The sequence below is a fragment of the Oncorhynchus clarkii genome, chromosome 23 (assembly GCF_045791955.1).
Source record: "Oncorhynchus clarkii lewisi isolate Uvic-CL-2024 chromosome 23, UVic_Ocla_1.0, whole genome shotgun sequence".
Lineage (NCBI taxonomy): Eukaryota > Metazoa > Chordata > Actinopteri > Salmoniformes > Salmonidae > Oncorhynchus > Oncorhynchus clarkii.
Genome location: NC_092169.1, coordinates 24,297,303 through 24,321,917, shown reverse-complemented (window position 1 = coordinate 24,321,917; position 24,615 = coordinate 24,297,303). Strand labels below are relative to the sequence as shown.

General features: G+C 43.3%; 1 protein-coding gene across 3 annotated transcripts in view; it reads right to left on the bottom strand.

The window, feature by feature from the left end:
- Positions 1–719: 719 nt before the first annotated feature.
- LOC139381974 (cell division cycle and apoptosis regulator protein 1-like) overlaps positions 720–24,615 on the bottom strand; it is a 36,289-nt gene continuing 12,393 nt past the window's right edge. For 2 of the 3 annotated variants that reach the window (XM_071125868.1, XM_071125869.1), the window contains 17 exons: positions 23,057–23,179; positions 21,839–22,031; positions 21,380–21,671; positions 19,686–19,911; positions 19,422–19,535; positions 19,121–19,287; positions 18,111–18,321; positions 16,723–16,806; positions 14,645–14,833; positions 14,205–14,396; positions 10,045–10,281; positions 8,403–8,550; positions 7,964–8,199; positions 5,867–5,987; positions 5,415–5,615; positions 4,855–5,060; positions 720–2,306 (listed from right to left, as the gene is read on the bottom strand). In XM_071125868.1, the coding sequence (XP_070981969.1) occupies positions 2,244–2,306; positions 4,855–5,060; positions 5,415–5,615; positions 5,867–5,987; positions 7,964–8,199; positions 8,403–8,550; positions 10,045–10,281; positions 14,205–14,396; positions 14,645–14,833; positions 16,723–16,806; positions 18,111–18,321; positions 19,121–19,287; positions 19,422–19,535; positions 19,686–19,911; positions 21,380–21,671; positions 21,839–22,031; positions 23,057–23,179 (3,003 nt within the window). In that variant the 3' untranslated portion in view covers positions 720–2,243. The remainder of the gene's footprint in view (positions 2,307–4,854; positions 5,061–5,414; positions 5,616–5,866; positions 5,988–7,963; positions 8,200–8,402; positions 8,551–10,044; positions 10,282–14,204; positions 14,397–14,644; positions 14,834–16,722; positions 16,807–18,110; positions 18,322–19,120; positions 19,288–19,421; positions 19,536–19,685; positions 19,912–21,379; positions 21,672–21,838; positions 22,032–23,056; positions 23,180–24,615) is intronic. The other variant, XR_011628603.1, reaches the window with a different exon arrangement.

The window sequence follows — 24,615 nt, the reverse complement described above, 5'->3', positions numbered from 1 at the left end:
CCCTCTTTAATGTCACCTCTAGTTCATTTTCTCTGAAGCAAACTCACCCACATTCATAGGGAGTAAGAGGCACATAATGTGAACGAGAACAAATTCAATACAGAGAGACATTAATGTTTTGTTTTATCACCTTTAGGGAACATACAATCATTTGTCTTTGAGTTATGTTTTGAAATGAAAGAAGACCTTCCTTCCCATCACATCCATTATTATTCCATCTGTGTGTGTGTGTGTGTGTGTGCACGCAGTGGAGGGTAAACATAGTTTACCCATTTTTTTGCAGAAAACTGCATTGCAGTATAGTGAGCGTTTAGTTTTTCCACCACCACCACCAATTTTCATACCACTACAACATTGTTTGTGTGATGGGAGTGGTGTGAAGCTGCCGGGGACAAAAACTGACTAGCAACAATACATCACCAGGAGGAACACACACCAAAACAATGCAGACGTCAGATGTGTTGAAACCATTAAAAGAACATACAATGCCCCCTGGTGGTTGTCATTCTATTATATCTTTCTAAATTCTACTTCCAGTAACACAGACTTTTACACATAAGAATATTTTGAATAAATTGCTCTCCAATAAGCATTTTCCATATCTTTCATTGCAATAAGCATTTCAATATCAATGTTAACCAAAATATACTGTACACATTTTATTTTACATACAAAATGGCTCTAAAATACAGGACAAAAAAGCTAATCAGGACAAAATGTTAAAATGGACTCCTTTAATTCTGCACAGGACAGCCATACAGTACATTTTCAATAGAAAAATTATATGCTTTGGGCTCATGTCTCAAGTTAGGCTCTCATCCAGAAATGCATACATACACCATCACACCTGGTGCCCAAACATTGAGGGACAGAATCATAACTCCTCACACAGTTTTACAACAACCCCAGAACAGAAAACATCACTTCTAGAACATCCATAATTCTACAACAGAACTCCAGTAGTATTCTCATGTTGTTTTAGTCTAGAATCACAACCATTCTATCCTTGGTCAAAAGGCAGGATGAGACCTAGGGCTCCAGTTCCTTTGATGTTAGTTGAGACATTCAGCTTATGGTTTGGCTTTGCATTTACTTCACTTTCAATAAACAAACAACTCAATGCTAAACAATCCCACCCTGGATAGATGTAACATAGACCACACGACTGACTGACTACCATGGTCTCACAACTCCTGGGATCAAACAAGCCTGCTACTGGAAGAGGCCTCAAGAGACTGAGGTTTCTCATAAGGAGATGCATGCAATACTACTGCCGTATTCATTGGGGACTAAACGGAAGCAAACTGGCCAAAATGGGGAGGTACTATCTGAACGTGTCCAATAAGAATCCGTTACTTTGTTAGTGTTCCCTAATGAATACAACCCATGTCTCAAAACAGTGGCAGCCAGTCTAGTCAGTTACATAGATTAGTAGGATGAGGAAATACAAAATGATCAATTACTTTATTGATCAGCTGTCAGGGAGAAGAGGAGGAACATGTTATAGTCATTCTGTTGACTCATCAAAAACATATCTTCTTCAAGGTCCTCACCCCCCCCCCTCTAAATATCATTGTTTATTTACTTTAAATATATATATTTTTTTATGAATTCACTTGAACATAAATAACACCATTATTGCTAATTAGAATGATCTGATATAAGGTACTACTCACACATACTGGCATCAATGTTATGTTACTATTTGGGTAGGGCTATGAACGAGTAAACCAATGCAGACTAAAACAAAACATTTAAATTATCATGAGTAACTGAGGCAGCTACAAAAATGAAAAATGTATACCGTAAGCAAAGAAGCACTTCTCAATGAAATAAACACAATTTTGAACAAAATAGTTATTAATAGTTTCACAATTAGAACGCATCATAATAACCCGAGAATCAAACTAACTGATTTCAAACCAATGAAATTAACATTTTATTTTCAGGTGGAAACAGTGAGGTCACTTAAAAACATTAGAACTAATTAAGTGAACGCTTAAGTCCCAAATGCCACCCTATTCCCTACATAGCGCACTACTTTTGACCAGAGCCCAATGTGTCCTGTTCAAAAGTAGTGCACTATATAGGGAATAGGGTGCCCTTTGGGATTCACCCACACAATGCCAATCTATTTATGGCCATGAGAGAGAAAACAACTACTATAGACCCAAATGAAACTGGTTTTTAGTGCATATGTACAGGATTTGTAAGAAGTGTGTCCGATTACACAACTCATTCTTTCATTCGTCTGAACCATTAGTTGTTTGGGATTTTTGGTCAGCTGCGGCTTCTGAGGGAACCTCCTGGAGAAACAAGACAGGAATTCTTCAGTACATTTCAACATACAAAAATAGAACAATGTTTGGCGGTATTCTGCAAACTAATGAGCTCTTTATGAACAGCATTTTAGGCGTATGTGTCACGTTATAGCTGTACTGCTTATGAATGCATTATGTAACATACAGTGCCTTGCGAAAGTATTCGGCCCCCTTGAACTTTGCGACCTTTTGCCACATTTCAGGCTTCAAACATAAAGATATAAAACTGTATTTTTTTGTGAAGAATCAACAACAAGTGGGACACAATCATGAAGTGGAACGACATTTATTGGATATTTCAAACTTTTTTAACAAATCAAAAACTGAAAAATTGGGCGTGCAAAATTATTCAGCCCCTTTACTTTCAGTGCAGCAAACTCTCTCCAGAAGTTCAGTGAGGATCTCTGAATGATCCAATGTTGACCTAAATGACTAATGATGATAAATACAATCCACCTGTGTGTAATCAAGTCTCCGTATAAATGCACCTGCACTGTGATAGTCCCAGAGGTCCGTTAAAAGCGCAGAGAGCATCATGAAGAACAAGGAACACACCAGGCAGGTCCGAGATACTGTTGTGAAGAAGTTTAAAGCCGGATTTGGATACAAAAAGATTTCCCAAGCTTTAAACATCCCAAGGAGCACTGTGCAAGCGATAATATTGAAATGGAAGGAGTATCAGACCACTGCAAATCTACCAAGACCTGGCCGTCCCTCTAAACATTCTGCTCATACAAGGAGAAGACTGATCAGAGATGCAGCCAAGAGGCCCATGATCACTCTGGATGAACTGCAGAGATCTACAGCTGAGGTGGGAGACTCTGTCCATAGGACAACAATCAGTCGTATATTGCACAAATCTGGCCTTTATGGAAGAGTGGCAAGAAAGCCATTTCTTAAAGATATCCATAAAAAGTGTTGTTTAAAGTTTGCCACAAGCCACCTGGGAGACACACCAAACATGTGGAAGAAGGTGCTCTGGTCAGATGAAACCAAAATTGAACTTTTTGGCAACAATGCAAAACGTTATGTTTGGCGTAAAAGCAACACAGCTGAACACACCATCCCCATTGTCAAACATGGTGGTGGCAGCATCATGGATTGGGCCTGCTTTTCTTCAGCAGGGACAGGGAAGATGGTTAAAATTGATGGGAAGATGGATGGAGCCAAATACAGGACCATTCTGGAAGAAAACCTGATGGAGTCTGCAAAAGACCTGAGACTGGGACGGAGATTTGTCTTCCAACAAGACAATGATCCAAAACATAAAGCAAAATCTACAATGGAATGGTTCGAAAATAAACATATCCAGGTGTTAGAATGGCCAAGTCAAAGTCCAGACCTGAATCCAATCGAGAATCTGTGGAAAGAACTGAAAACTGCTGTTCACAAATGCTCTCCATCCAACCTCACTGAGCTCGAGCTGTTTTGCAAGGAGGAATGGGAAAAAATGTCAGTCTCTCGATGTGCAAAACTGATAGAGACATACCCCAAGCGACTTACAGCTTTAATCGCAGCAAAAGGTGGCGCTACAAAGTATTAACTTAAGGGGGCTGAATAATTTTGCACGCCCAATTCTTCAGTTTTTGATTTGTTAAAAAAGTTTGAAATATCCAATAAATGTCGTTCCACTTCATGATTGTGTCCCACTTGTTGTTGATTCTTCACAAAAAAAATACAGTTTTAGATCTTTATGTTTGAAGCCTGAAATGTGGCAAAAGGTCGCAAAGTTCAAGGGAGCCGAATACTTTCGCAAGGCACTGTATACCCTTTTCATACATAGGACGCCACTACAGTAACACAGCAATTGATAACAGCAATTGATAACCTTTCAGACAATTTTTTTATTTTTTAAGTGCCGCATCAGAAGTGTCTGTACCTTTTCAGCCAGTAGAATTCTGCTCGGTATTGTTTCCCTGACAACAATAAACATTGCTGGTTGATGGGTTGTTGTGTTGTTTTTCTGCTGTTTCTTTATAGCAAGGTAGATAGATGGGTTTTCTTTAGACTAAATGTATTGGTAAGCCATTGTATTTAACAAAATTCAAAGTACTTTTTTAGGAGGGAGGAGTCTGTGTGCAGGCAGCTCGAGGTCATTTGATTGACAGATCTGTTTGCCTAGTGATGGACGTTAGTCCCGCTATAGAAGCAGCCGTTAGAGACAAGTTAATTGCCTGTTCAGTGGCGCTTCTTAACTATCTCCAGAGAAGGTTTCGTGGCGGCATTTAAAAATTCATTGTGCACCTTTTCAGACAAACAAACATGTCGTAGTCGAGGCGCTTTCAAGGCGCCACTTTCTATTTGTCTGAGAGGGGCAATAGTGAAACTGACGGTTGTACGACAAGTACATTTCCTTCTTATCACAGTTGGTTTGGGCTGATTATTAAACATAACTTAAAGTTTCATGCAAATCTCCCATTAACAACTAACTCAATCCACCAGCAATTGTAAGTTGCTCTCTTCCAGACCTAATGGAAATCCATGAATATCACAATTTAAAACCAACTCATGTCTACCAATAAATCAATTCTACCTTTTTGAGGACTCCCTGAAGTTCCTTAATGGTGTTGCCCAGGTTGTTGAGTGTCTTGCTGAGCTGGTCGTGGTAGACAGTCTTCTCTTCCACCGTAGCTCTGAAGTTGTTCTCCGTCTGGCCCAGAGTTCCCTTCACCTCCTCCAGATCTTTAGACAGGGCTCGGTTAGCTGATACCAGCTGGAGGATTTGCTTGGTGTCCTCGGCTGGAACACAACAACGCACACATACAGGTTTAGACACTCAGGAATACATTCTATTAAATTAGACTTTTTTCCGGTTGAAGTTCATTCACCAATTTTCCTCCCACATTAGGCCGCAGAATTAAGATAACATTGCGTCAAAGCCGTCTGAGCTTAAAAGACCTTTGAAGACCTAAAAAAGCCAGTCTGAGTTTAAAAGACCTTTGAAGACCTAAAAAAGCCAGTCTGAGTTTAACAATGATCAGAAAATATAAGTAGTGGCTCCCTTGGAGCGAGGCACAGAATGATGCCACGGATAGTAAGTAGAGGGAGCTCGTAGTGGACTGAGTGAATCTGTTGAGGTGACTTGTCTCTTACCCATCTTGGAGTCCTGCACCATGAGTTTCTGCTCAATCTCCTCCCTGGCCTTCTCACTCTTGTCCAGTTTCTGCATAATGCTGCCCACGTCCACCATGGCTCCATTATACACTATTAGACTGCTGCCGCCTCCAGACTCACTAGACTCCACTGGCGCTGCCTGGCCACGAGACACAAGCATGGGCAGCAAGGCACGGTTACCTGAGGAGGGAGGAGAGAGGTGGTGATCGAGGAGGAAAGGCAGAGGGAGGGAGAGAGAGCAGAGAGAGTGTCAGACTCAAAAATAAACCACACTATGTCAGTTCTAACTAGGATGTTGGATATTCACAGAAAGCATTGGTGAAGGAATGGATCATTCCGATCCACCTTAGTGAAGCTTAAAAAAATGCTTTGAGACAAGTCAAAAAGAGAAAATGAATAACCCATTCCAGTGTCAGGTCTCCTTCCCTCACCTAGCAGGTTGTCTAGCAGGGGTTCACTGAAGGAAGGAGCAGACTCATCTTTAGCTGCGTCCGTCAGTTTACGGTAGTAACACGACTCTCTCACCACCGGCTTGTTCAACAACTTCTTTACCTGCAAATGAATCAACATTATGAAAATAACAAATGAACAATCACATTTATTGTGACGAATATAAAAATAGCAGGGCAGGCATGTGTAACCTTGAGCTCAAGCCCCAGTGTATGTGTGTGTGTGTGTGTGTGTATATACCTAGGCTCTGGACAGATGTAACCCCAGAGTGTGTGTGTGTATATACCTAGGCTCTAGACAGATGTAACCCCAGTGTGTGTGTGTGTATATACCTGGGCTCTAGACAGATGTAACCCCAGTGTGTGTGTGTGTGTGTATATACCTGGGCTCTAGACAGATGTAACCCCAGTGTGTGTGTGTGTATATACCTGGGCTCTGGACAGATGTAACCCCAGTGTGTGTGTGTGTGTATATACCTGGGATCTAGACAGATGTAACCCCAGTGTGTGTGTATATACCTGGGCTCTGGACAGATGTAACCCCAGTGTGTGTGTATATACCTGGGCTCTAGACAGATGTAACCCCAGTGTGTGTGTGTATACCTGGGCTCTGGACAGATGTAACCCCAGTGTGTGTGTGTGTGTATATACCTGGGATCTAGACAGATGTAACCCCAGTGTGTGTGTATATACCTGAGCTCTGGACAGATGTAACCCCAGTGTGTGTGTGTATACCTGGGCTCTGGACAGATGTAACCCCAGTGTGTGTGTGTGTGTATACCTGAGCTCTGGACAGATGTAACCCCAGTGTGTGTGTGTATATATACACCTGAGCTCTGGACAGATGAAACCCCAGTGTGTGTGTATATACCTGGGCTCTAGACAGATGTAACCCCAGTGTGTGTGTGTATACCTGGGCTCTGGACAGATGAAACCCCAGTGTGTGTGTGTATACCTGGGCTCTAGACAGATGTAACCCCAGTGTGTGTGTGTGTATATACCTGGGCTCTAGACAGATGTAACCCCAGTGTGTGTGTGTGTATATACCTGGGCTCTAGACAGATGTAACCCCAGTGTGTGTGTGTGTATATACCTGGGCTCTAGACAGATGTAACCCCAGTGTGTGTGTGTATACCTGGGCTCTAGACAGATGTAACCCCAGTGTGTGTGTGTGTATATACCTGGGCTCTAGACAGATGTAACCCCAGTGTGTGTGTATATACCTGGGCTCTAGACAGATGTAACCCCAGTGTGTGTGTATATATACCTGGGCTCTAGACAGATGTAACCCAAGTGTGTGTGTGTATATACCTGGGCTCTAGACAGATGTAACCCCAGTGTGTGTGTGTGTGTGTGTGTGTATATACCTGGGCTCTGGACAGATGTAACCCCAGTGTGTGTGTGTATATATCTGGGCTCTAGACAGATGTAACCCCAGTGTGTGTGTGTATATATACCTGGGCTCTGGACCGATGTAACCACAGTGTGTGTGTGTGTGTGTGTATATACCTGGGCTCTGGACAGATGAAACCCCAGTGTGTGTGTGTATATACCTGGGCTCTAGACAGATGAAACCCCAGTGTGTGTGTGTATACCTGGGCTCTGGACAGATGAAACCCCAGTGTGTGTGTATATACCTGGGCTCTGGACAGATGAAACCCCAGTGTGTGTGTGTATACCTGGGCTCTAGACAGATGTAACCCCAGTGTGTGTGTATATACCTGGGCTCTAGACAGATGTAACCCCAGTGTGTGTGTGTATATATACCTGGGCTCTGGACCGATGTAACCACAGTGCGTGTGTGTGTGTGTGTGTGTGTGTGTGTGTGTGTGTGTATATACCTGGGCTCTGGACAGATGAAACCCCAGTGTGTGTGTGTATATATACCTGGGCTCTAGACAGATGTAACCCCGGTGTGTGTGTGTATATACCTGGGCTCTAGACAGATGTAGCCCCAGTATATGTGTGTGTGTGTGTGTGTGTGTATATACCTGGGCTCTAGACAGATGTAACCCCAGTGTGTGTGTGTATATACCTGGGCTCTAGACAGATGTAACCCCAGTGTGTGTGTGTATATACCTGGGCTCTAGACAGATGTAACCCCAGTGTGTACATGATGTCCTCCAGGTCTTTCTCCAGCAGGTAGCCACAGTGGCTCTGGTCAAAGTAGACAAAGGCCATAAGCAGGTCCTTGTTGTAGGTCACCATCTGCTTCTTCTCCTTGTCTTTAGAGGACCGCTCTTTGGACTTCCTGTCGTCTCTGCTGCTGCGGTCGTCTCTCCTGTCCCTGCCGTTAGAGTCCTCATCGTCTTTATCTGAGAAAGAATCGCCAGAAGTCCGTCAGTGAGATTTGTACTGGTGAAATTGTGTGAAACGTACAGGGAATAATTTCTTAACACTTCTAGGGTTTGTTATAGAGATCCTCTTGAGCATGCTTTTTAGTCCAGAACTAGTGCTAATTTGTGTCCTGGACACAGGCCCATAATGAATCAGGACAGGGGCATTGCATTGTATGTACCATCTTCGTCATCGTCATCAGCATCTTCGGCCTCCAGAGGGTCGTACTCCTCAGCATTAGTGTTGCTGCTCTCATCCTCCTCCTCCTTCTCTTCCGCATCTATAGAATCCTCCTTCAGCACTTTCTCTTCCTCCTTCTCACCCTCCTCCTGGGTTTGGAAAATACATGGCACAGGCACAACTTAGAACTAGCAGGCTGTTTGAAAAACCGAGCACTTCCTTTACATCATGGAGCAAACTTTGTATGTACAGTGCCTTCAGAAAATATTCACACCACCATTGACTTTTTCCACAATTTGTTGTGTTACAGCCTGATTAAAAATGGTGTCCCTGGTCTACACAAAATACCCCATAATGTCAAAGTGGAATTATGTTTTTCAAAAGAAAAAAATACAAATGTCTTTAGCTCAAATGTCGAGTCCATACATATTCAAACCCTTTGTTATGGCATGCCTAAATAAGTTCAGGAGTTCAAATGTGCTAAACAAACCACATAATAAGTTGCATGGACTCACTCTGTGTGCAATTAGTGTTTAACATGATTTTATTAATAACTACCCCATCTCTGTAACCCACACTTTACATTATCTTTAAGGTCTCTCAGTCGAGCAGTGAATTTCAAACACAGATTCAAACAAAGACCAGGGAGGTTTTTCAATGTCTCGCAAATAAGGGCACCTTATTGGTCATTAAAAAAATAAAAGCAGACATCGAATATCTCTTTGAGCACGGTGAAGTTATTAATTACACTTTGGATGGTGTATCAATACACCCAGTCACTACAAAGATACAGGCATCTTTCCTAACTCAGTTGCCGGAAGGAAGGAAACCTCTCAGGGATTTCACCATGAGGCCAATGGTGACTTTAAAACAGTTACAGAGTTTAATGGCTGTGATAGGAGAAAACTGAGGATGGATCAAGTGAAAAAAAGGAAGCCTGTACAGAAACTGTGGAAAGCAATTTATTTTTTGTCCTGAATACAAAATCTTATGGTTGGGGTAAATCCAACAACACATTACCGAGTACCACGCCCCATATTTTCAAGCATAGTGGTGGCTGCATCATGTTATGGGTATGTTTGTAATCGTTAAGGACTGGGGAGTTTTTCCATGATACAAAAGAACCAGAATGGAGCCAAGCACAAGGAAAATCCTAGAGGAAAACCTGGTTCAGTCTGCTTCCCACCAGAAACTGGGATATTAACAAGGCCAAATCTACACTGGATTTGCTTACCGAGAAGACTGTGAATGTGCCCGTGTGGCTGAGTTACAGTTTTGACTTAAATCTGCTTGAAAATCTATGGCAAGACCTGAAAATGGTTGTCTAGCAATGAATAATGGGAAAATGTTGCACAATCCAGGTGTGGAAAGCTCTAAAGAGACTTACCCAGAAAGACACAGCTGTAATCAAACATTTCTAAAAACCTGTTTTCACTTTGTCATTATGGGGTATTGTGAGTAGATGGGTGAGGAAAAATTTAATGAATTCAGGCTGTAACAATAAAATTAGGAATAAGTCAAGGAAGGGGTATGAATACCTTCTGAAAGCACTGTAAATACAATTCACTCAAGAGCCATGAACCTCCCACCTACTTTTTCTCAATATAAATACAATTCACTCTCGAGAGCTATGAACCACCTACCTTCTTCTCCGGTTCCTCCTCTTTTGCCTTCTTTGTCACCGGCTCTCCGTTCTCCTCTTCTTTCACTTTCTTCACATCTGATTTCTTCTCTGCCTCCTTCTTTTCTGCCTCCTTCTTGGCTTTATCCTTCTTGTCTTTCTTGTCATCCTTGCAAGGCACAGAGGCCAGGGCCTTGAAAATCCTGTAGCCAAAGTCTCTCTGTAGCATCTCGTTAAACAGCTCCGCAAACAGAGAAACCTGGAGAGAAGAGGAGACAGAGACACGATACCTTTTGATGCAAATCTTATTAAGGACGTCACTGGGCTACCTTCTGGCAGACGGAGACAGTACAGGTGCATCAGTACCAAGACCGAGACTAAAAAACAGCTTTGATTACCATGCCATCAGTTGAACAGCCATCCCTAGCCCTATATCAGGTGATGCACACACACACAAACACACACCTAATACTTAAATTAGAGGTCGACCGATGAATCGGAATGGCCGATTAATTAGGGCCGATTTCAAGTTTTCATAACAATCAGAAATCGGATTAAAAGAAAAAAATGTACACCTTAATTTAACTAGGCAAGTCAGTTAAGAAAACATTCTTATTTTCAATGACGGCCTAGGAACGGTGAGTTAACTGCCTTGTTCAGGGGCAGAACGACAGATTTTTACCTTGTCAGCTCGGGGATTTGTTTTTGCAACCTTCCGGTTACCAGTCCAACCACCTGCCTTACAATCACTAGTTAACTACACATGGTTGATGATATTACTAATTTATCTAGCTTGTCCTGCGTTGCATATAATCGATGCGGTGCCTGTTAATTTATCATCGAATCACAGCCTACTTCGCCAAACGGGTGATGATTTAACACTGTCGTTGCACAAAACCTAACCATAAACATCAATGCCTTTCTTTAAAATCAATACACAAGTATATATTTTTAAACCTGCATATTTAGTTAATATTGCCTGCTAACATGAATTTCTTATAACTAGGGAAATTGTGTCACTTCTCTTGCGTTCCGTGCAAGCAGTATATGCAGCAGTTTGGGCCGCCTGGCTCGTTGCGAACTGTGTGAAGTCCATTTATTCCTAACAAAGGCCGTAATTAATTTGCCAGAATTGTACATAATTATGACATAACATTGAAGGTTGTACAATGTAACATAAATATTTAGACTTAGGCATGCAACCCGTTCGATAAAATACGGAACTGTTCCGTATTTCACTGAAAGAATAAAAGTTGTTTTTGAAATGATAGTTTCCGGATTTGACCATTTTAAAGACACAAAGCTCGTATTTCTGTGTGTTATTATGTTATAATTAAGTCTATGATTTGATATTTGGTAGAGCAGTCTGACTAAGCGATGGTAGGCAGCAGCAGGCTCGTAAGCATTCATTCAAACAGCACTTACGTGCGTTTGCCAGCAGCTCTTCGCAATGCTTCAAGCATTGAGCTGTTTATGACTTCAAGCCTATCAACTCCCGAGATTAGGCTGGTGTAACCGATGTGAAATGGCTAGCTAGTTAGCTAATAGCATTTCAATCGGTGACGTCACTCGCTCTGAGACTTGGAGTAGTTGTTCCCCTTGCTCTGCCAGGGCTGCGGCTTTTGTGGAGCGATGGGTAACGATGCTTCGAGTGTGGCTGTTGTCGATGTGTTCCTGGTTTGAGCCCGGGTAGGGGCGAGGAGAGGGACGGAAGCTATACTGTTACACTGCCAATACTAAAGTGCCTATAAGAACATCCAATAGTCAAAGGTAAAGGAAATACAAATGGTAGAGAGAGAAATAGTCCTATAATTCCTATAATAACTACACCCTAAAACTTCTTACCTGGGAATATTGAAGACTCATGTTAAAAGGAACCACCAGCTTTCATATGTTCTCATGTTCTGAGCAAGGAACTTAAACTTTAGATTTATCATATGGCACATATTGCACTTTTACTTTCTTCTTCAACACTGTGTTTTTGCATTATTTAAATGAAATTGAACATGTTTCATTATTTATTTGAGGCTAAATTGATTTTATTGATGTATTGTATTAAGTTAAAATACGTGTTCATTCAGAATTGTTGTAATTGTCATTAGTACAAATAAAAAATCTATATATTTTTTAAAAATAACAAATCGTCCGATTAATCGGTATCTGCTTTTTTGGTCCTCCAATAATCGGTATCAGCGTTGAAAAATCATAATCGGTCGACCTCTAACTCAAACACACACTCTGTACTTTGTATTTTAGTTACAGTTTGTACACACCACATATTTATTTATATACTGGATTCTTGACATAGCTCACGAATATATCTAATGCTGTACATATCATTGTTAGCATATATTGTGTACATTCTTACGGTGTACATACGTATACACTCAGTGGCCAGTTGATCAGGTACACCCATCTAATACCGGGTCGGACACCCCTTTACTCCCAAAATTAGTGATCACGCGCTCCGTAGCAGATGTAAGACCTTTAAACAGGTCAACATTCACAAGGCCGCAGGACCAGACGGATTACCAGGACGTGTACTCATGCAAAGACCAACTGGCAAGTGTCTTCACTGACCTGGCAGTGTGGTGCCAGGACAACCTCCTCTCCCTCAATGTGAGCAAGACAAAGGAGTTGATCGTGGACTACAGGAAAAGGAGGGCTGAACAGGCCCCCATTAACATAGACGGGGCTGAAGTGGAGTGGGTCGAGAGTTTCAAGTTCCTTGGTGTTTATATCACCAACAAACTATCATGTTCCAAACAGACCAAGGCAGTCGCGAAGAGGGCCGAACAACACCTTTATCCCCGCAGGAGACTGAAAAGATTTGGCATGGGTCCCCAGATACTCCAAAAGATCTACAGCTGCACAATCGAGAGCATCCTGACCGGTTGCATCACCAGCTGGTATGGCAACTGCTTGGCATCAGACCGTAAGGAGCTACAGAGGGTAATGCGTGTGGCCAAGCTTCCTGCCATTCAGATCCTAAATACTAGGTGGTGTGAGAGAAAGACCCCAAAAATGGTCAAAAACTCCAGTCATCCAAGTCTTAGACTGATCTCTCTGCTATCGCACGGCAAGCGGTACCGGAGTGCCAAGTCTTGGTCCAAAAGGCTCCTTAACAGCTTCTACCCCCAAGCCATAAGACGGCTGAACAATTAATCAAATGGCAACCCAGACTATTTACATTGACACCTACCCCCCCCCCCACCTACCCCCTTTGTTTTTACACTGTTACTACTCGCTGTTTATTATCTATGCATAGTTACTTTACCCCTACCTACATGTACAAATTACCTCGACTAACCGGCACCCCCTGTATATAGCCTCGTTATTGTTATTTTTTTTGTTTTGTTTATTTAGTAAATATTTTAACTCTATTTCTTGAACTGAGTTGTTGGTTAAGTTAAGTAAGCATTTCACATTAAGGTCTACTACACCTGTTGAATTCGGCGGATGTGACAAATACAATTTGATTTTTAGAACAGCCTGAATTCTGCGGGGAATGGATTCTACAAGGTGTGGCGTTCAAACGTTGCTCAATTGGCATCAAGGGACCTAACGTGTGCTAGGAAAACATTCCCTACGCCATTACACCACAAGGACCAACGAGTGGTGCTTTCCGAGATGCCGTTCTTGATAGTGTTAACTAAAGGGGAAAACTCTAGAAAGTTGAGTGAAGTTCAATCTTGTGCATCTCTGGGGAGGCTGATATTTCTTCTGTGCGGCAGTCCGAGGGGAGCTGTGCACCTGCGCATGAACGCAGCTTAGAGGGAACAGTATCGTTGACTGGATGTTTTTTGTTTGTAGTACCATTCTCTTTAAACCCGAGACAATGTCGTGCGTGAAAATCCCAGGAGGCAGACAGTTTCTGAGATACTGAAATGGTGTGACTAGGTCACTCGTTTTGTCCATTCTAACCAATCAAACAGTAACTGAATGCCTCGATGCCTGCTTTATATAGCAAGCCACAGCCAGTGACTCAATGTCTGCAGGAGCAAACCATTTTCGTGAAGGGGTGTAAAATTCAGTGTATGACTGGGAGATACCAATACTCAGTGCAGCTGCTGCTAATACGTGTGTCTGTGCTCGTGTTCACTGAGTGTCCTGAGACTTTGTGTGTGTGTCCTGAATGTCCTCTGAAAGTGTGAGTGTTTGTGTGTGTGACTGTTGTCTCACCTCGAAGGAGTGTTCCTTGTTGTCCTCCACCCTGTAGTCCAGTAGCACGCTCAGAGACATGACGCTGCAGTCAAACTTGCCGTTCTTGGCCGCCCAGTTGGGGTGAACTATGATAGTGGGCTCGTCTGGCAGGACGTAGCGCTTCTCTCTGCGCTGGCGCTCCAACTCCTCCTGCTTCTTCCTCTCTTCCTCCTGATGGACAGACAGTCAGAGAGAAATGGGATGAAGCGATGGGATAATCAGAAACAAGAAATCAGTGGACCCATTCAAGTAAGCCATCCCTGGTGATGTTGTTTGTCATCGTGCTAATTGTAGCTAAATGCACTAAAAGCATACCTCTGTCCAGCTTTGGTGTTAGTACAGTAGACACAAGTGTCCTAGCAGAAGTGTCCTAGCAGTAAGTGTCTTAGTCGTAAGTACCCTAGCCTCCTGTACTGTACCTCTCTGTCTTCCTCCATGTGTTGAGGCTCCTCCTCCTCAGGGACCTGGCTCTCTGGTTTCTCAGGCTCCTTGGCCTCCTCTACCTGCTCCTCCACTTTCAACTGCTTGGTGAGGCGTGCGATCAGCTGGGACTTTAACCCCTTAGAGCTCAGGGAGCGTGACTCTAGCTCTTTGCGCAGGTCATTCACCTACAGGAGAGGTGGTCAGTTCATCCTTTATAACTATTTTGTTACACATTTAGGATGGACTGGATATAAAATGTGATTCAAAACAGGAAGCTCCCACGGATTGTTTATTTTTTTTACATGTATTTTGTGCTGAACAAATGGATTGCTTTTTTTATACCACTTTACTACACATCAATACAGGAATGCTGGAATGAGACACACAATACATAACAAAATATAAGTGCACAAGTAAACTACCAAAATGCTAGCCCTGCTGAGGTGCTACAGACAAGAATGCATTGAAATGACTTGTGATCAGGGCTCTAAAGTGTGACAATTTTGGTCGAGCCTAGATATTTTGATGTGTGTCCTGACATTTAATTTTGGGAGCACCAGTGCGACTCCCACAAAAATCTAAATAAATCACCCAGAGAACAATTGTAGTGCTAGGTTTAACTGTGCAATTCTTTCCCAAATGCCCTAGAGAAAAAGGTGCACGCAGATTCATTCGTTCAATCCAAAGTCTACATGTAGAGAATAGTAAAGAATGTATCAGTGATGTGTATTTCTTGCAACTTTCTGAAGACGTAACGGCATGGGAATGCCCGTGTCTACCACTTAGTTTGTTTACCTTTATTTAACTAGGCAAGTCAGTTTAAGAACAAATTCTTATTTATACGATGGCCTACACCATTTCTAAATGGCTTTCCCATAAAACTTTCCAAATGAAATGTTAACGGCAAAATAAACTTAACCTGACGTTACCTGGCATAATGATATGATGATTTGTATCAATTGGCTATAACGTTATGCCTGGTCCAGGGGTCGTATTAGCTTTCAGAAACCTGCATTTTCATAACCATTTAACCTGAGTGTTATATTGAAAGTCAACAGTGGTGTTTTGTTTCAAAGGAGTGATAAGGGCCGTGCGACTATAGTTTTTCTTCACACAAAATACATTAGTGCAACACATTCGGCAGAACATCGTTTATCAGAAGCGCAACGCTATTTGGCTAGCAGCCACACAAGTAAATTAGCTTACAATGAAAAAGCAAGGTATTTGTTTTGCAAAAACGATGCATGGCCATCATATTTCTAATGTTTATCATAAAAAGAATGTACCCAGCTACATTTCCGAATGTTTCGCTTGAAGTCAATCTTGCTACCGGAGAAAAACTACACAGAAGGAAAGCACCGGAGAAAAGTAGCCCACACAGCAGTCAGAGCAGTCTGATGATCCAATGAAGAGAGCAAAGATATTTCATCTGAATTGAGAAGTGCGACTGAAGCACACAATTAGTAATTTTACATTCTGATTTGGAGCGAACGCTGACTGAAGCCGAGAAGTATTTTAGATCTGCGTTTTATCTTTCCTTTTCTGCAACCCCTGAGGGGCCAATATGTTTAAATCATTTTACCATTATGTTATTGGGCTCATTTCTGCAGGTGGAAATTATATTTTAGATTCTTTCAGTATAATTTTCTAGTAGAATGTCCTTTAAAAAGCCATAACTGAGCGTCTCCGTCCTTCTAAATAAAATTATCCAGGGGGACCTTGAATCCTCCCCTATCCCGGACCATTTCACCCCCTGCAATTTTTTGGTTAGGATTGTTGTTAAGTTGCACAGTTCCAGATGATGCCAGGTATAGATGTGGGGAACCACCTGAACCAAAACAGCTAATAGCATGTCAGAAGAACATTATCCTGACTCGCTAGCAATGCTAAGGTTGTGGGTTCAAATCCTGCATCACATACACATACTACAAATGTAGGCTATGCACTCACTGTACTCTAAATAAAAGTATATCTGGTAAGTGGCTTTAAAAGTCGAAGTAACCTACTTTGTACTGAGTAATATTCAGTCATTTCTCAAGTATAGGCTATTCAACTATCAACTATCGAACACTACCTTCATTGATTTCGGATCAAGCTTAGTCCAGTGTGTCGGGGTGGTCACCTCCTTCGAATCTTCTTCATCCTTCTCCTCTTCCTCCTTTGAGAAATAAATGTCCAACCGAGATAGAGAAATAGAGAAAGAAAAAGAAAGAGGGACAGAAAAACATTAAAACAGTCGTTCTCCTGTCGTTTTAAATAGTGAAAAAACAAAAGGTGATCCTTCACATCATGTGTCTGATAGTTTCTCTGGTCCTAGTGAGTTGCTCTGGGATGATAAAGTAGTCCTCTGCTACAGCAGGGTGGGTAGTAGGTAACACAGGGACGCCCTCTATCTCTTTAATATAAAACCTTTATCACGGAAAACCAATACCCCGCCCCCCATCCCCAGCGGCCAATCAATCACGTTCTGTGGAACACAAAAAGGTAAATCAATGACAGTGGGTTCCAAAGGGGGTGTGGTCTGTATCTGTGTAGTGGTAGGTACATCAGGTTCAACTCAAAGCTTGTGTTGCCAAACTCAGTGTGTATGCCAACTGTCTGTATGTGGGTTCCCTAGCTAGCCATCCCAGTCTGGCAGAGATTCTGATTTGGATAGTTCAGGATTCTGCATTCTTTAGGTTCTGTTTAGGTTCTAGAAGATCATAGAAAAGCATCTGTCCAAACAACTGCCCTGGAACAAACTAAGTTCTAGATACAGTCCAATCAAAACAGGAACAGACAGAACTCAGGGAAGGGTTTTTTCTCTCTTTTCAAGTTCAGCAGATATTGAACTGAAGAAAAAAATATATTAAAAAAAAATCTAAAACAAAATCTAGAACAAACACATGCCAATGCAACTGGCTCTGCAGGTTCCAGCATTCTCTTTTGGAATCCTCAGCGGTCCCAAGCAAATAATCAAATATTGTAATTTTATCCTCCCCTCATACAAGCAGCCAAAATTGCAAGCGGGGTTAATTTTTTATTAATTGTGATTTTGGCACAAGCAAATAAAGCCAATAAAAATTAGGCTATATCAAGGTTAGTACCCAATTATGAGTCATTTATTAAGCTGGAAGCTGATTGGCCAGTCGCGGCATTGTCATTCAGTTAAGACCTAGTCTCCGTCTGCTGAGTGTGAGGGCAGGTGGGGGTGTAGGGAGGGGACAGTGGGGGTAGTACCAGGTAGCAGGACGGTAGGAGAGGGGGGGACCAGTGAGAGGAACTGAACCTAAAGGGGACCAGGTAGTTCAATATCCTGCCTGCGATGATGGTGATATCTGGTTTGCCCTCTGTGTGTGTTTAGATTTGTATAACATAATGTACTGTGTGTATCTGGGGTGGTTATGTCTAGTGAATATCCTGTGGCTGTGTTCTTCCTGTGAGAAGCGGGGGAAATGAGAAGAGGGATTAGCGGTTCAGTGCCTGTTCTCCGTCAGCCTCCTTCCGCTCCGCGGACAGCTTCTCAGCCAGCTGCTCCCGAAGTCCCCGCGACAGCCCTTCCCACTCTGAGCGGGTAGGAAGACAATGCCAAACATCCGGAAGAAACAAAACCACTGTCTCCACATGTGCGGGCACTGTCCGCCCCTTGTGAGTCTCCTCAGGGCGATGATAGCGAATCTCTGCAAAACGATACCTGTCGCAAAGGAAGAAGGCGCATTGGAAAGAAACATTGGGGTCAGGGACACAACTCTCAAAAACAGGGCTAGGGCTAGCCTAGGCTACATTACCCCCCCAATGACTTTTGAACTTGTTACAGTATTCCCCCCAACACACAACATTAGCATGGAACCCAGTCTGCAGCTCTCCATTGGTTGTCCATTGGTTTTCAGGGAAAACAGCGGCCATTTTTTGTTTTGACAAAACATCAAGCCTGGTAACACCCCAAACCCATCTCAACCCTTGCCTTCAGTCAATCAAAGTTCAGTATTTCTGTGTTTGTGTAGCTTATGACCTCGCGGACGGGAGAGTTTGTGAGAGAAGACACAGAATCAGAGGACAGGACAGTGAAAGCAAGAAGTTAAATATGTAAGATATTTAACAGAATGAAAAGAAAACATTTAAAACACGAAAAGTAATGGTGGTGTCTTCTGGTCCGGGAGACTGCGCTTCGAGCCACAAAAATCAATGCATTCATTCATCCACAACATAGATATACAAAGATAGATAGAAGCAGAACGGCGTCATATGGTAGCCAAAGACATTGGAAAACAAAAAATAATTAAGAGGCAAATCAAATGACAGAATCAGTCATTAATGTCCAAAAACCAACAACAAAAAAAAGCTATATATTAATAGTTGGGAGTTAACAAAACCATGCATCATGGATTGTCGCCTTTCCAATTTTTATAATACTACCACTGGCCTAGTTATAGACAGAGAAAAGACAGCGATAGAAAAGAGAGAAAGGAGGTTGAGAAAAGAGCGGGACTTACCACTGAGTGCAGAGACTCAGGTCTATGCCTGTGAGGGCCTTACAACAGCGTATGGCTGTCTTTATGAGCACGGCCGGGTCCTTCTCAGGCTCCGCTCCATCCAGGGAGGGGGACCAGTGGCCCCCGATGGCCATGGCCTCGTCCTTACCCCGCATCCCCACCAGGAACTGAGCGACAAAGAGAGACCGAAAGAGAGACAAACAAGAGGTCAAAAACAAGCCTAAGCCATGCTACTCTATAACTTAGACATACTGTACACCAGGCTTGGGAAAAAACCCTGATTGGTTGACACCTAACTAACCTTGATGAGGCGGGCGGGGTGCTGGAAGGAGTCTCTGAGTTCTTGAGGGTCCTCAGCCAGAGCACAGGACTTATGGTAGAGCTCTTCTAGACTGGGGTTGGCCAGCAACATCACCTATTCAATGCATTACAACAGACAGGACAGGTGAGGGTGTGTGTGGAATACCTTAGCGCTGTATGTGGTATTAGTAGTGGACGCATCACAACATAGCGCTGTACAGGTGTATGTACATGCGCATGCAACCTGTCTGTGTGTATACCTTACCTTAGCACTGTATGTGTGGTTGGCATCGGGAGGGTCCAGCACCGCAGTGTTCTTGACCAGAGAGTCCACCTCCTTGTGCATGATGTGGAAGTTACAGTAGTTGCCGAACTGGAAGGGCCGTTGCAGGGGGAAGCCATCCACCCAGGTGAACACAGCATCAAAGAAGTCACTGGGGATGTACAGGCTCTGATAGCGTCTCCTCAGCTCCATCATGTCACAGTTAGAACTGGAGGGGAGTGAAAATAGTACAGTTCTACCAAATGTAGTCACTACAAACGGTTCTAGCAAAGCACCTAGACCTGCTTCAATGCAGCCACATAACTTTGTTTTATCAATTACAAAACATCTTTAATACAACCTCAATTTACCTCCTCACATGCACTTCTTTATAACAATCAGAAACAACAGGGACACATGAGGAGCAGCAACTGTAAGAAAGGCCCCGAGAGGTTCCGAATTGGTACCGAAACCCGGGAATATATACAGTTCACCTAGTCCTCCACTACACACACACACTTCTTATTTGTTTACCCCCTTTTCTCCCAAATTTCGTGATATCCAAATTGGTAGCTACAGTCTTGTCCCATCGCTGCAACTCCAGTACGGATCCAGGAGAGGTTAATATCGCGAGCCATGTGTCCTCCGAAACATGATCCTGCCAAAACGCACTGCTTCTCGACACACTGCTTGCTTAACCCGGAAGCCAGCCGCACCAATATGTTGCAGGAAACACTGTACTACTGGCGACCGTGTCAGCGTGCATGCGCCCGGCCCGCCACAGCAGTCGCCAGAGCGAGAAGGGACAAGGACATCCCTGCCGGCCAAACCCTCCCCTAACGATGCTGGGCTAACTATGCGCTGCGTCATGGGTCTCCCGGTCACAGCCGGATGTGACACAGCCCAGGATCGAATTCGAATCTGTAGAGATGCCTCTAGCACTTAGACCAATGCGGGAGGCCCCTACACACACAGTTCTACAGTCAACTGCACCCCTGAGTAGTGACAAAAACCCGACCCTAGGCAACACAGTGACTAGGGTCAAAGCCCTATACTACGAATCAGGTTTGAGGAGGTACCCGGTTAACTTTGGTCAATCTCGAGTTGAACTCGGGATAACCAGTGCCACGAAAGTGGCTCACCTTTTAGCCAGGTTCATTTCTATGGCAACGAACGCTTCAAAACTAACCTGCTCTGAGGCAGGCTAACTCAGGGCTTTAGAAAACCCTGAGTAGATCTAGCTTCCTTCGTAGTATAGCCCTCTGGTTTCAATTGACTCGTTTGGCAAAGAGAAACTACGTCACTGTCTATGAAGGGAAAAAACGAATTCAGGGGACTCTCCCCCAAAATTAAAAGGAAGACAAGCCAGAACGTCACAATTGAAAACCAAAGTGTGCAGGCAAAACCTTTTCAGTGGTTTTAGTTAAGGTAGTTGATGCAAACAAGCCACTTGTGAAATGCACTCTTTAAAGATGACCTCTGTGATCTCCATCTTGCTAGCTACTATTTAGCATTTTATTCAATAGGATAAACTAGTGATGTAGGCAGTGGTGTAGTTCCTCTATGCCAAGAGTCCATCATTTAAATCATACCCTAGTCACTGTGTTGCCAATGGTTGGGTTTTCCAGATTACACCCAGATATAGTAGCAATGAAAATCTGAAACGGACCAATCATTATAATGATTGGTTGACCCACCCGTCCAGGCTGAACTTGGAAAACTGGACGGTGTAGCGAGGCACCACCCTGCGAGGGCGGCGAGGGGAGCGATCACGTCTCGGAGAGCGGTCTCTGGAGCGTTTACGTATGGGAGAGCGCTCTCTGGACCTCCTGCGCTCACGGTCTCTTTCACGACTGCGTTCATCCTTGGTCCTGAGGATGAGTTCAGGGCGGTCGATACGGTTGGGGAAGCGGGGGGAGGGGTCCAGACGCCGGACGGGCTGAGGCATCATCCTCACTGGGGGCTGAAGCAGACCACCTGAGAACACATCTAGAGGAAAGGGGAAACATGCAAAGCGAGAAAGAGACACAGACAGACAAATACATAAACACAGACAGATATATAACAAATCAAATAATTTCTTTATTTTCTGCAAAAGTCGCAACTAAATCTAAAAGCATCAGAAAAAGACAAATGGACATCATAGTGCCCCCTACCTTTGGGTGGTGGCTGTGATAGCAGGGGCGGAGGAGGGTTATGGAGGAGCGGGGCCAAGGAGGCAGCAGAGAGCTGGGCCTGGAGCAGGGGAGGAGGGGGACCCTGGGCCTGTACATTGAAATTGGTGGGGGGAGGCAGAGACTGGAGCATGTTGGGACCCGGCTTCATCATATTAGGGCCTGGAGGCTGGCTCTGGGGTGGGGTATGGGAGAAGAGAGGTTAGCATTACTCCAGGGCTGTCCCATGAGGTATCTTATCAGAGTAAGTGATTTATTTTGATTTCTTGTCCCATATGTGAGCGTAAGTTAAAGAAATGTGCTTCATGGATATCATTATGCAAAGAGGACATACACCAAATTAGGTTTGTGCCGCTGCCAACAGGTAACCATGTGCTAAAGCAAAACAGAACTAGAGGAGTGAGGTTTGGAAGGCGTCCATTTCTTTCACCCAAAATGTTTTTTGGCAGGTGCAGTTGTTTCAATCAGGTACAGTGACTAACTTCTGTCAACAAACGAGAAAACTACTGCCAAAGTAGCACATATTCTGTCTGCATTATCTGCAAAGACAGGACAGGTTCCACGAAAAAAACGACAAAAAGGTGGAGTTATAAAACTCTGCAAAACCCTGGAATGATAGGTGTATGACTTTCTGTTTGACGAATGGAGAACTTTCCAGTTTTGATAGTAGTTCCTAACCTGTTTGTGAGGTGAAAAGGTGATAATCATAACATTGAAGAAGGGTTAGAGAAGTGAAGAAAGTGTGTCAAAAGTGCGTTCTGAACGATATCCTAGAAATCCTAGTATTTGTTGATTTAATTTCTTTAATGTCTGTAAAAATTTAAGCGAAAAACACTAAAAACATTACCATCAATGGGACTCGCATGGTTAGCCTAAATCAACAATGAAAGGAAATCTTATGGATTGCACCTTCAAAATTGCAAATTTCCCCGAGATAAAATGTATTCAATGAATTTTATGTGCTTTTATAGATCAGGAAACCACCTGGGTCTGAAACACAAATAAATGCTCAGCGTGAAGAAGGAAAAGAGAGAGAAGACAGAAAGTTGAGAAGAGAGAATAGAAGAGAATAGAAGAGAGGAGGGAGAAGCACAGATTGTGTGAAAAAAGCAGGAATATATATAAAGAAAAAAGAAAGATAATAAGAGGGCCATAGAGGTGTGTGTGGGATTGGGGTGGGGTAGGCAGGGTGAGGGTTACATTTTGTCTGTTGTCCATGCCGACGGAGTGCATGTCTGAGTAGCGCTGCTGCATCCCCTGGTCAGCATAGAAGCTGCTCAGCTGTGGGGGAACTGGAGGTAAGGACTGGGGCTGCTGCTGAAGCTAGGAGAGGAGGGGTGGAGATCAGAGTGGTTAATAACAGACACAGGGCTGGGTTCCAATCTGATCACTCCCAAACTTCACCTCTGCACTGAGATCGGAGGGTGAATATGGCAATGGCTCCATCTATACTGCTTGAAGGCTACAAGTAGGCTTACATTACATTTAAATCAGAGAGTGAGTCAAGCAGGGCAGACAGGAAGAGCGAGCCAATGATCAGATTGGATTCAAACCCTGGAAGCATTCAAATTGAGGTGGAAGGTGTCGCTGGCTTATGCCTCGATCAGAACGACAGTTACATTTAAAAATATATATACAGTGGGGCAAAAAAGTATTTAGTCAGCCACCAATTGTGCAAGTTCTCCCACTTAAAAAGATGAGAGAGGCCTGTAATTTTCATCAAAAGTACACTTCAACTATGACAGACAAAATGAGAAAATCACATTGTAGGATTTTTTATGAATTGATTTGCAAATTATGGTGGAAAATAAGTATTTGGTCAATAACAAAAGTTTCTCAATACTTTGTTATATACCCTTTGTTGGCAATGACAGAGGTCAAATGTTTTCTGTAAGTCTTCACAAGGTTTTCACACACTGTTGCTGGTATTTTGTCCCATTCCTCCATGCAGATCCTCTAGCGCAGTGATGTTTTGGGGCTGTTGCTGGGCAACACGGACTTTCAGAGATTTTCTGAAAGATTTTCTATGGGGTTGAGATCTGGAGACTGGCTAGGCCACTCCAGGACCTTGAAATGCTTCTTACGAAGCCACTCCTTCGTTGCCCGGGCGGTGTGTTTGGGATCATTGTCATGCTGAAAGACCCAGCCACGTTTCATCTTCAATGCCCTTGCTGATGGAAGGAGGTTTTCACTCAAAATCTCACGATACATAGCCCCATTCATTCTTTCCTTTACACGGATCAGTCGTCCTGGTCCCTTTGCAGAAAAACAGCCCCAAAGCATGATGTTTCCACCCCCATGCTTCACAGTAGGTACGGTGTTCTTTGGATGCAACTCAGCATTCTTTGTCCTCCAAACACGACGAGTTGAGTTTTTACCAAAAAGTTATATTTTGGTTTCATCTGACCATATGACATTCTCCCAATCTTCTTCTGGATCATCCAAATGCTCTCTAGCAAACTTCAGACTAGCCTGGACATGTACTGGCTTAAGCAGGGGGACACGTCTGGCACTGCAGGATTTGAGTCCCTGGCGGCGTAATGTGTTACTGATGATAGGCTTTGTTACTTTGGTCCCAGCTCTCTGCAGGCCATTCACTAGGTCCCCCCGTGTGGTTCTGGGATTTTTGCTCACCGTTCTTGTGATCATTTTGAGACCTTGCGTGGAGCCCCAGATCGAGGGAGATTATCAGTGGTCTTGTATGTCTTCCATTTCCTAATAATTGCTCCCACAGTTGATTTCTTCAAACCAAGCTGCTT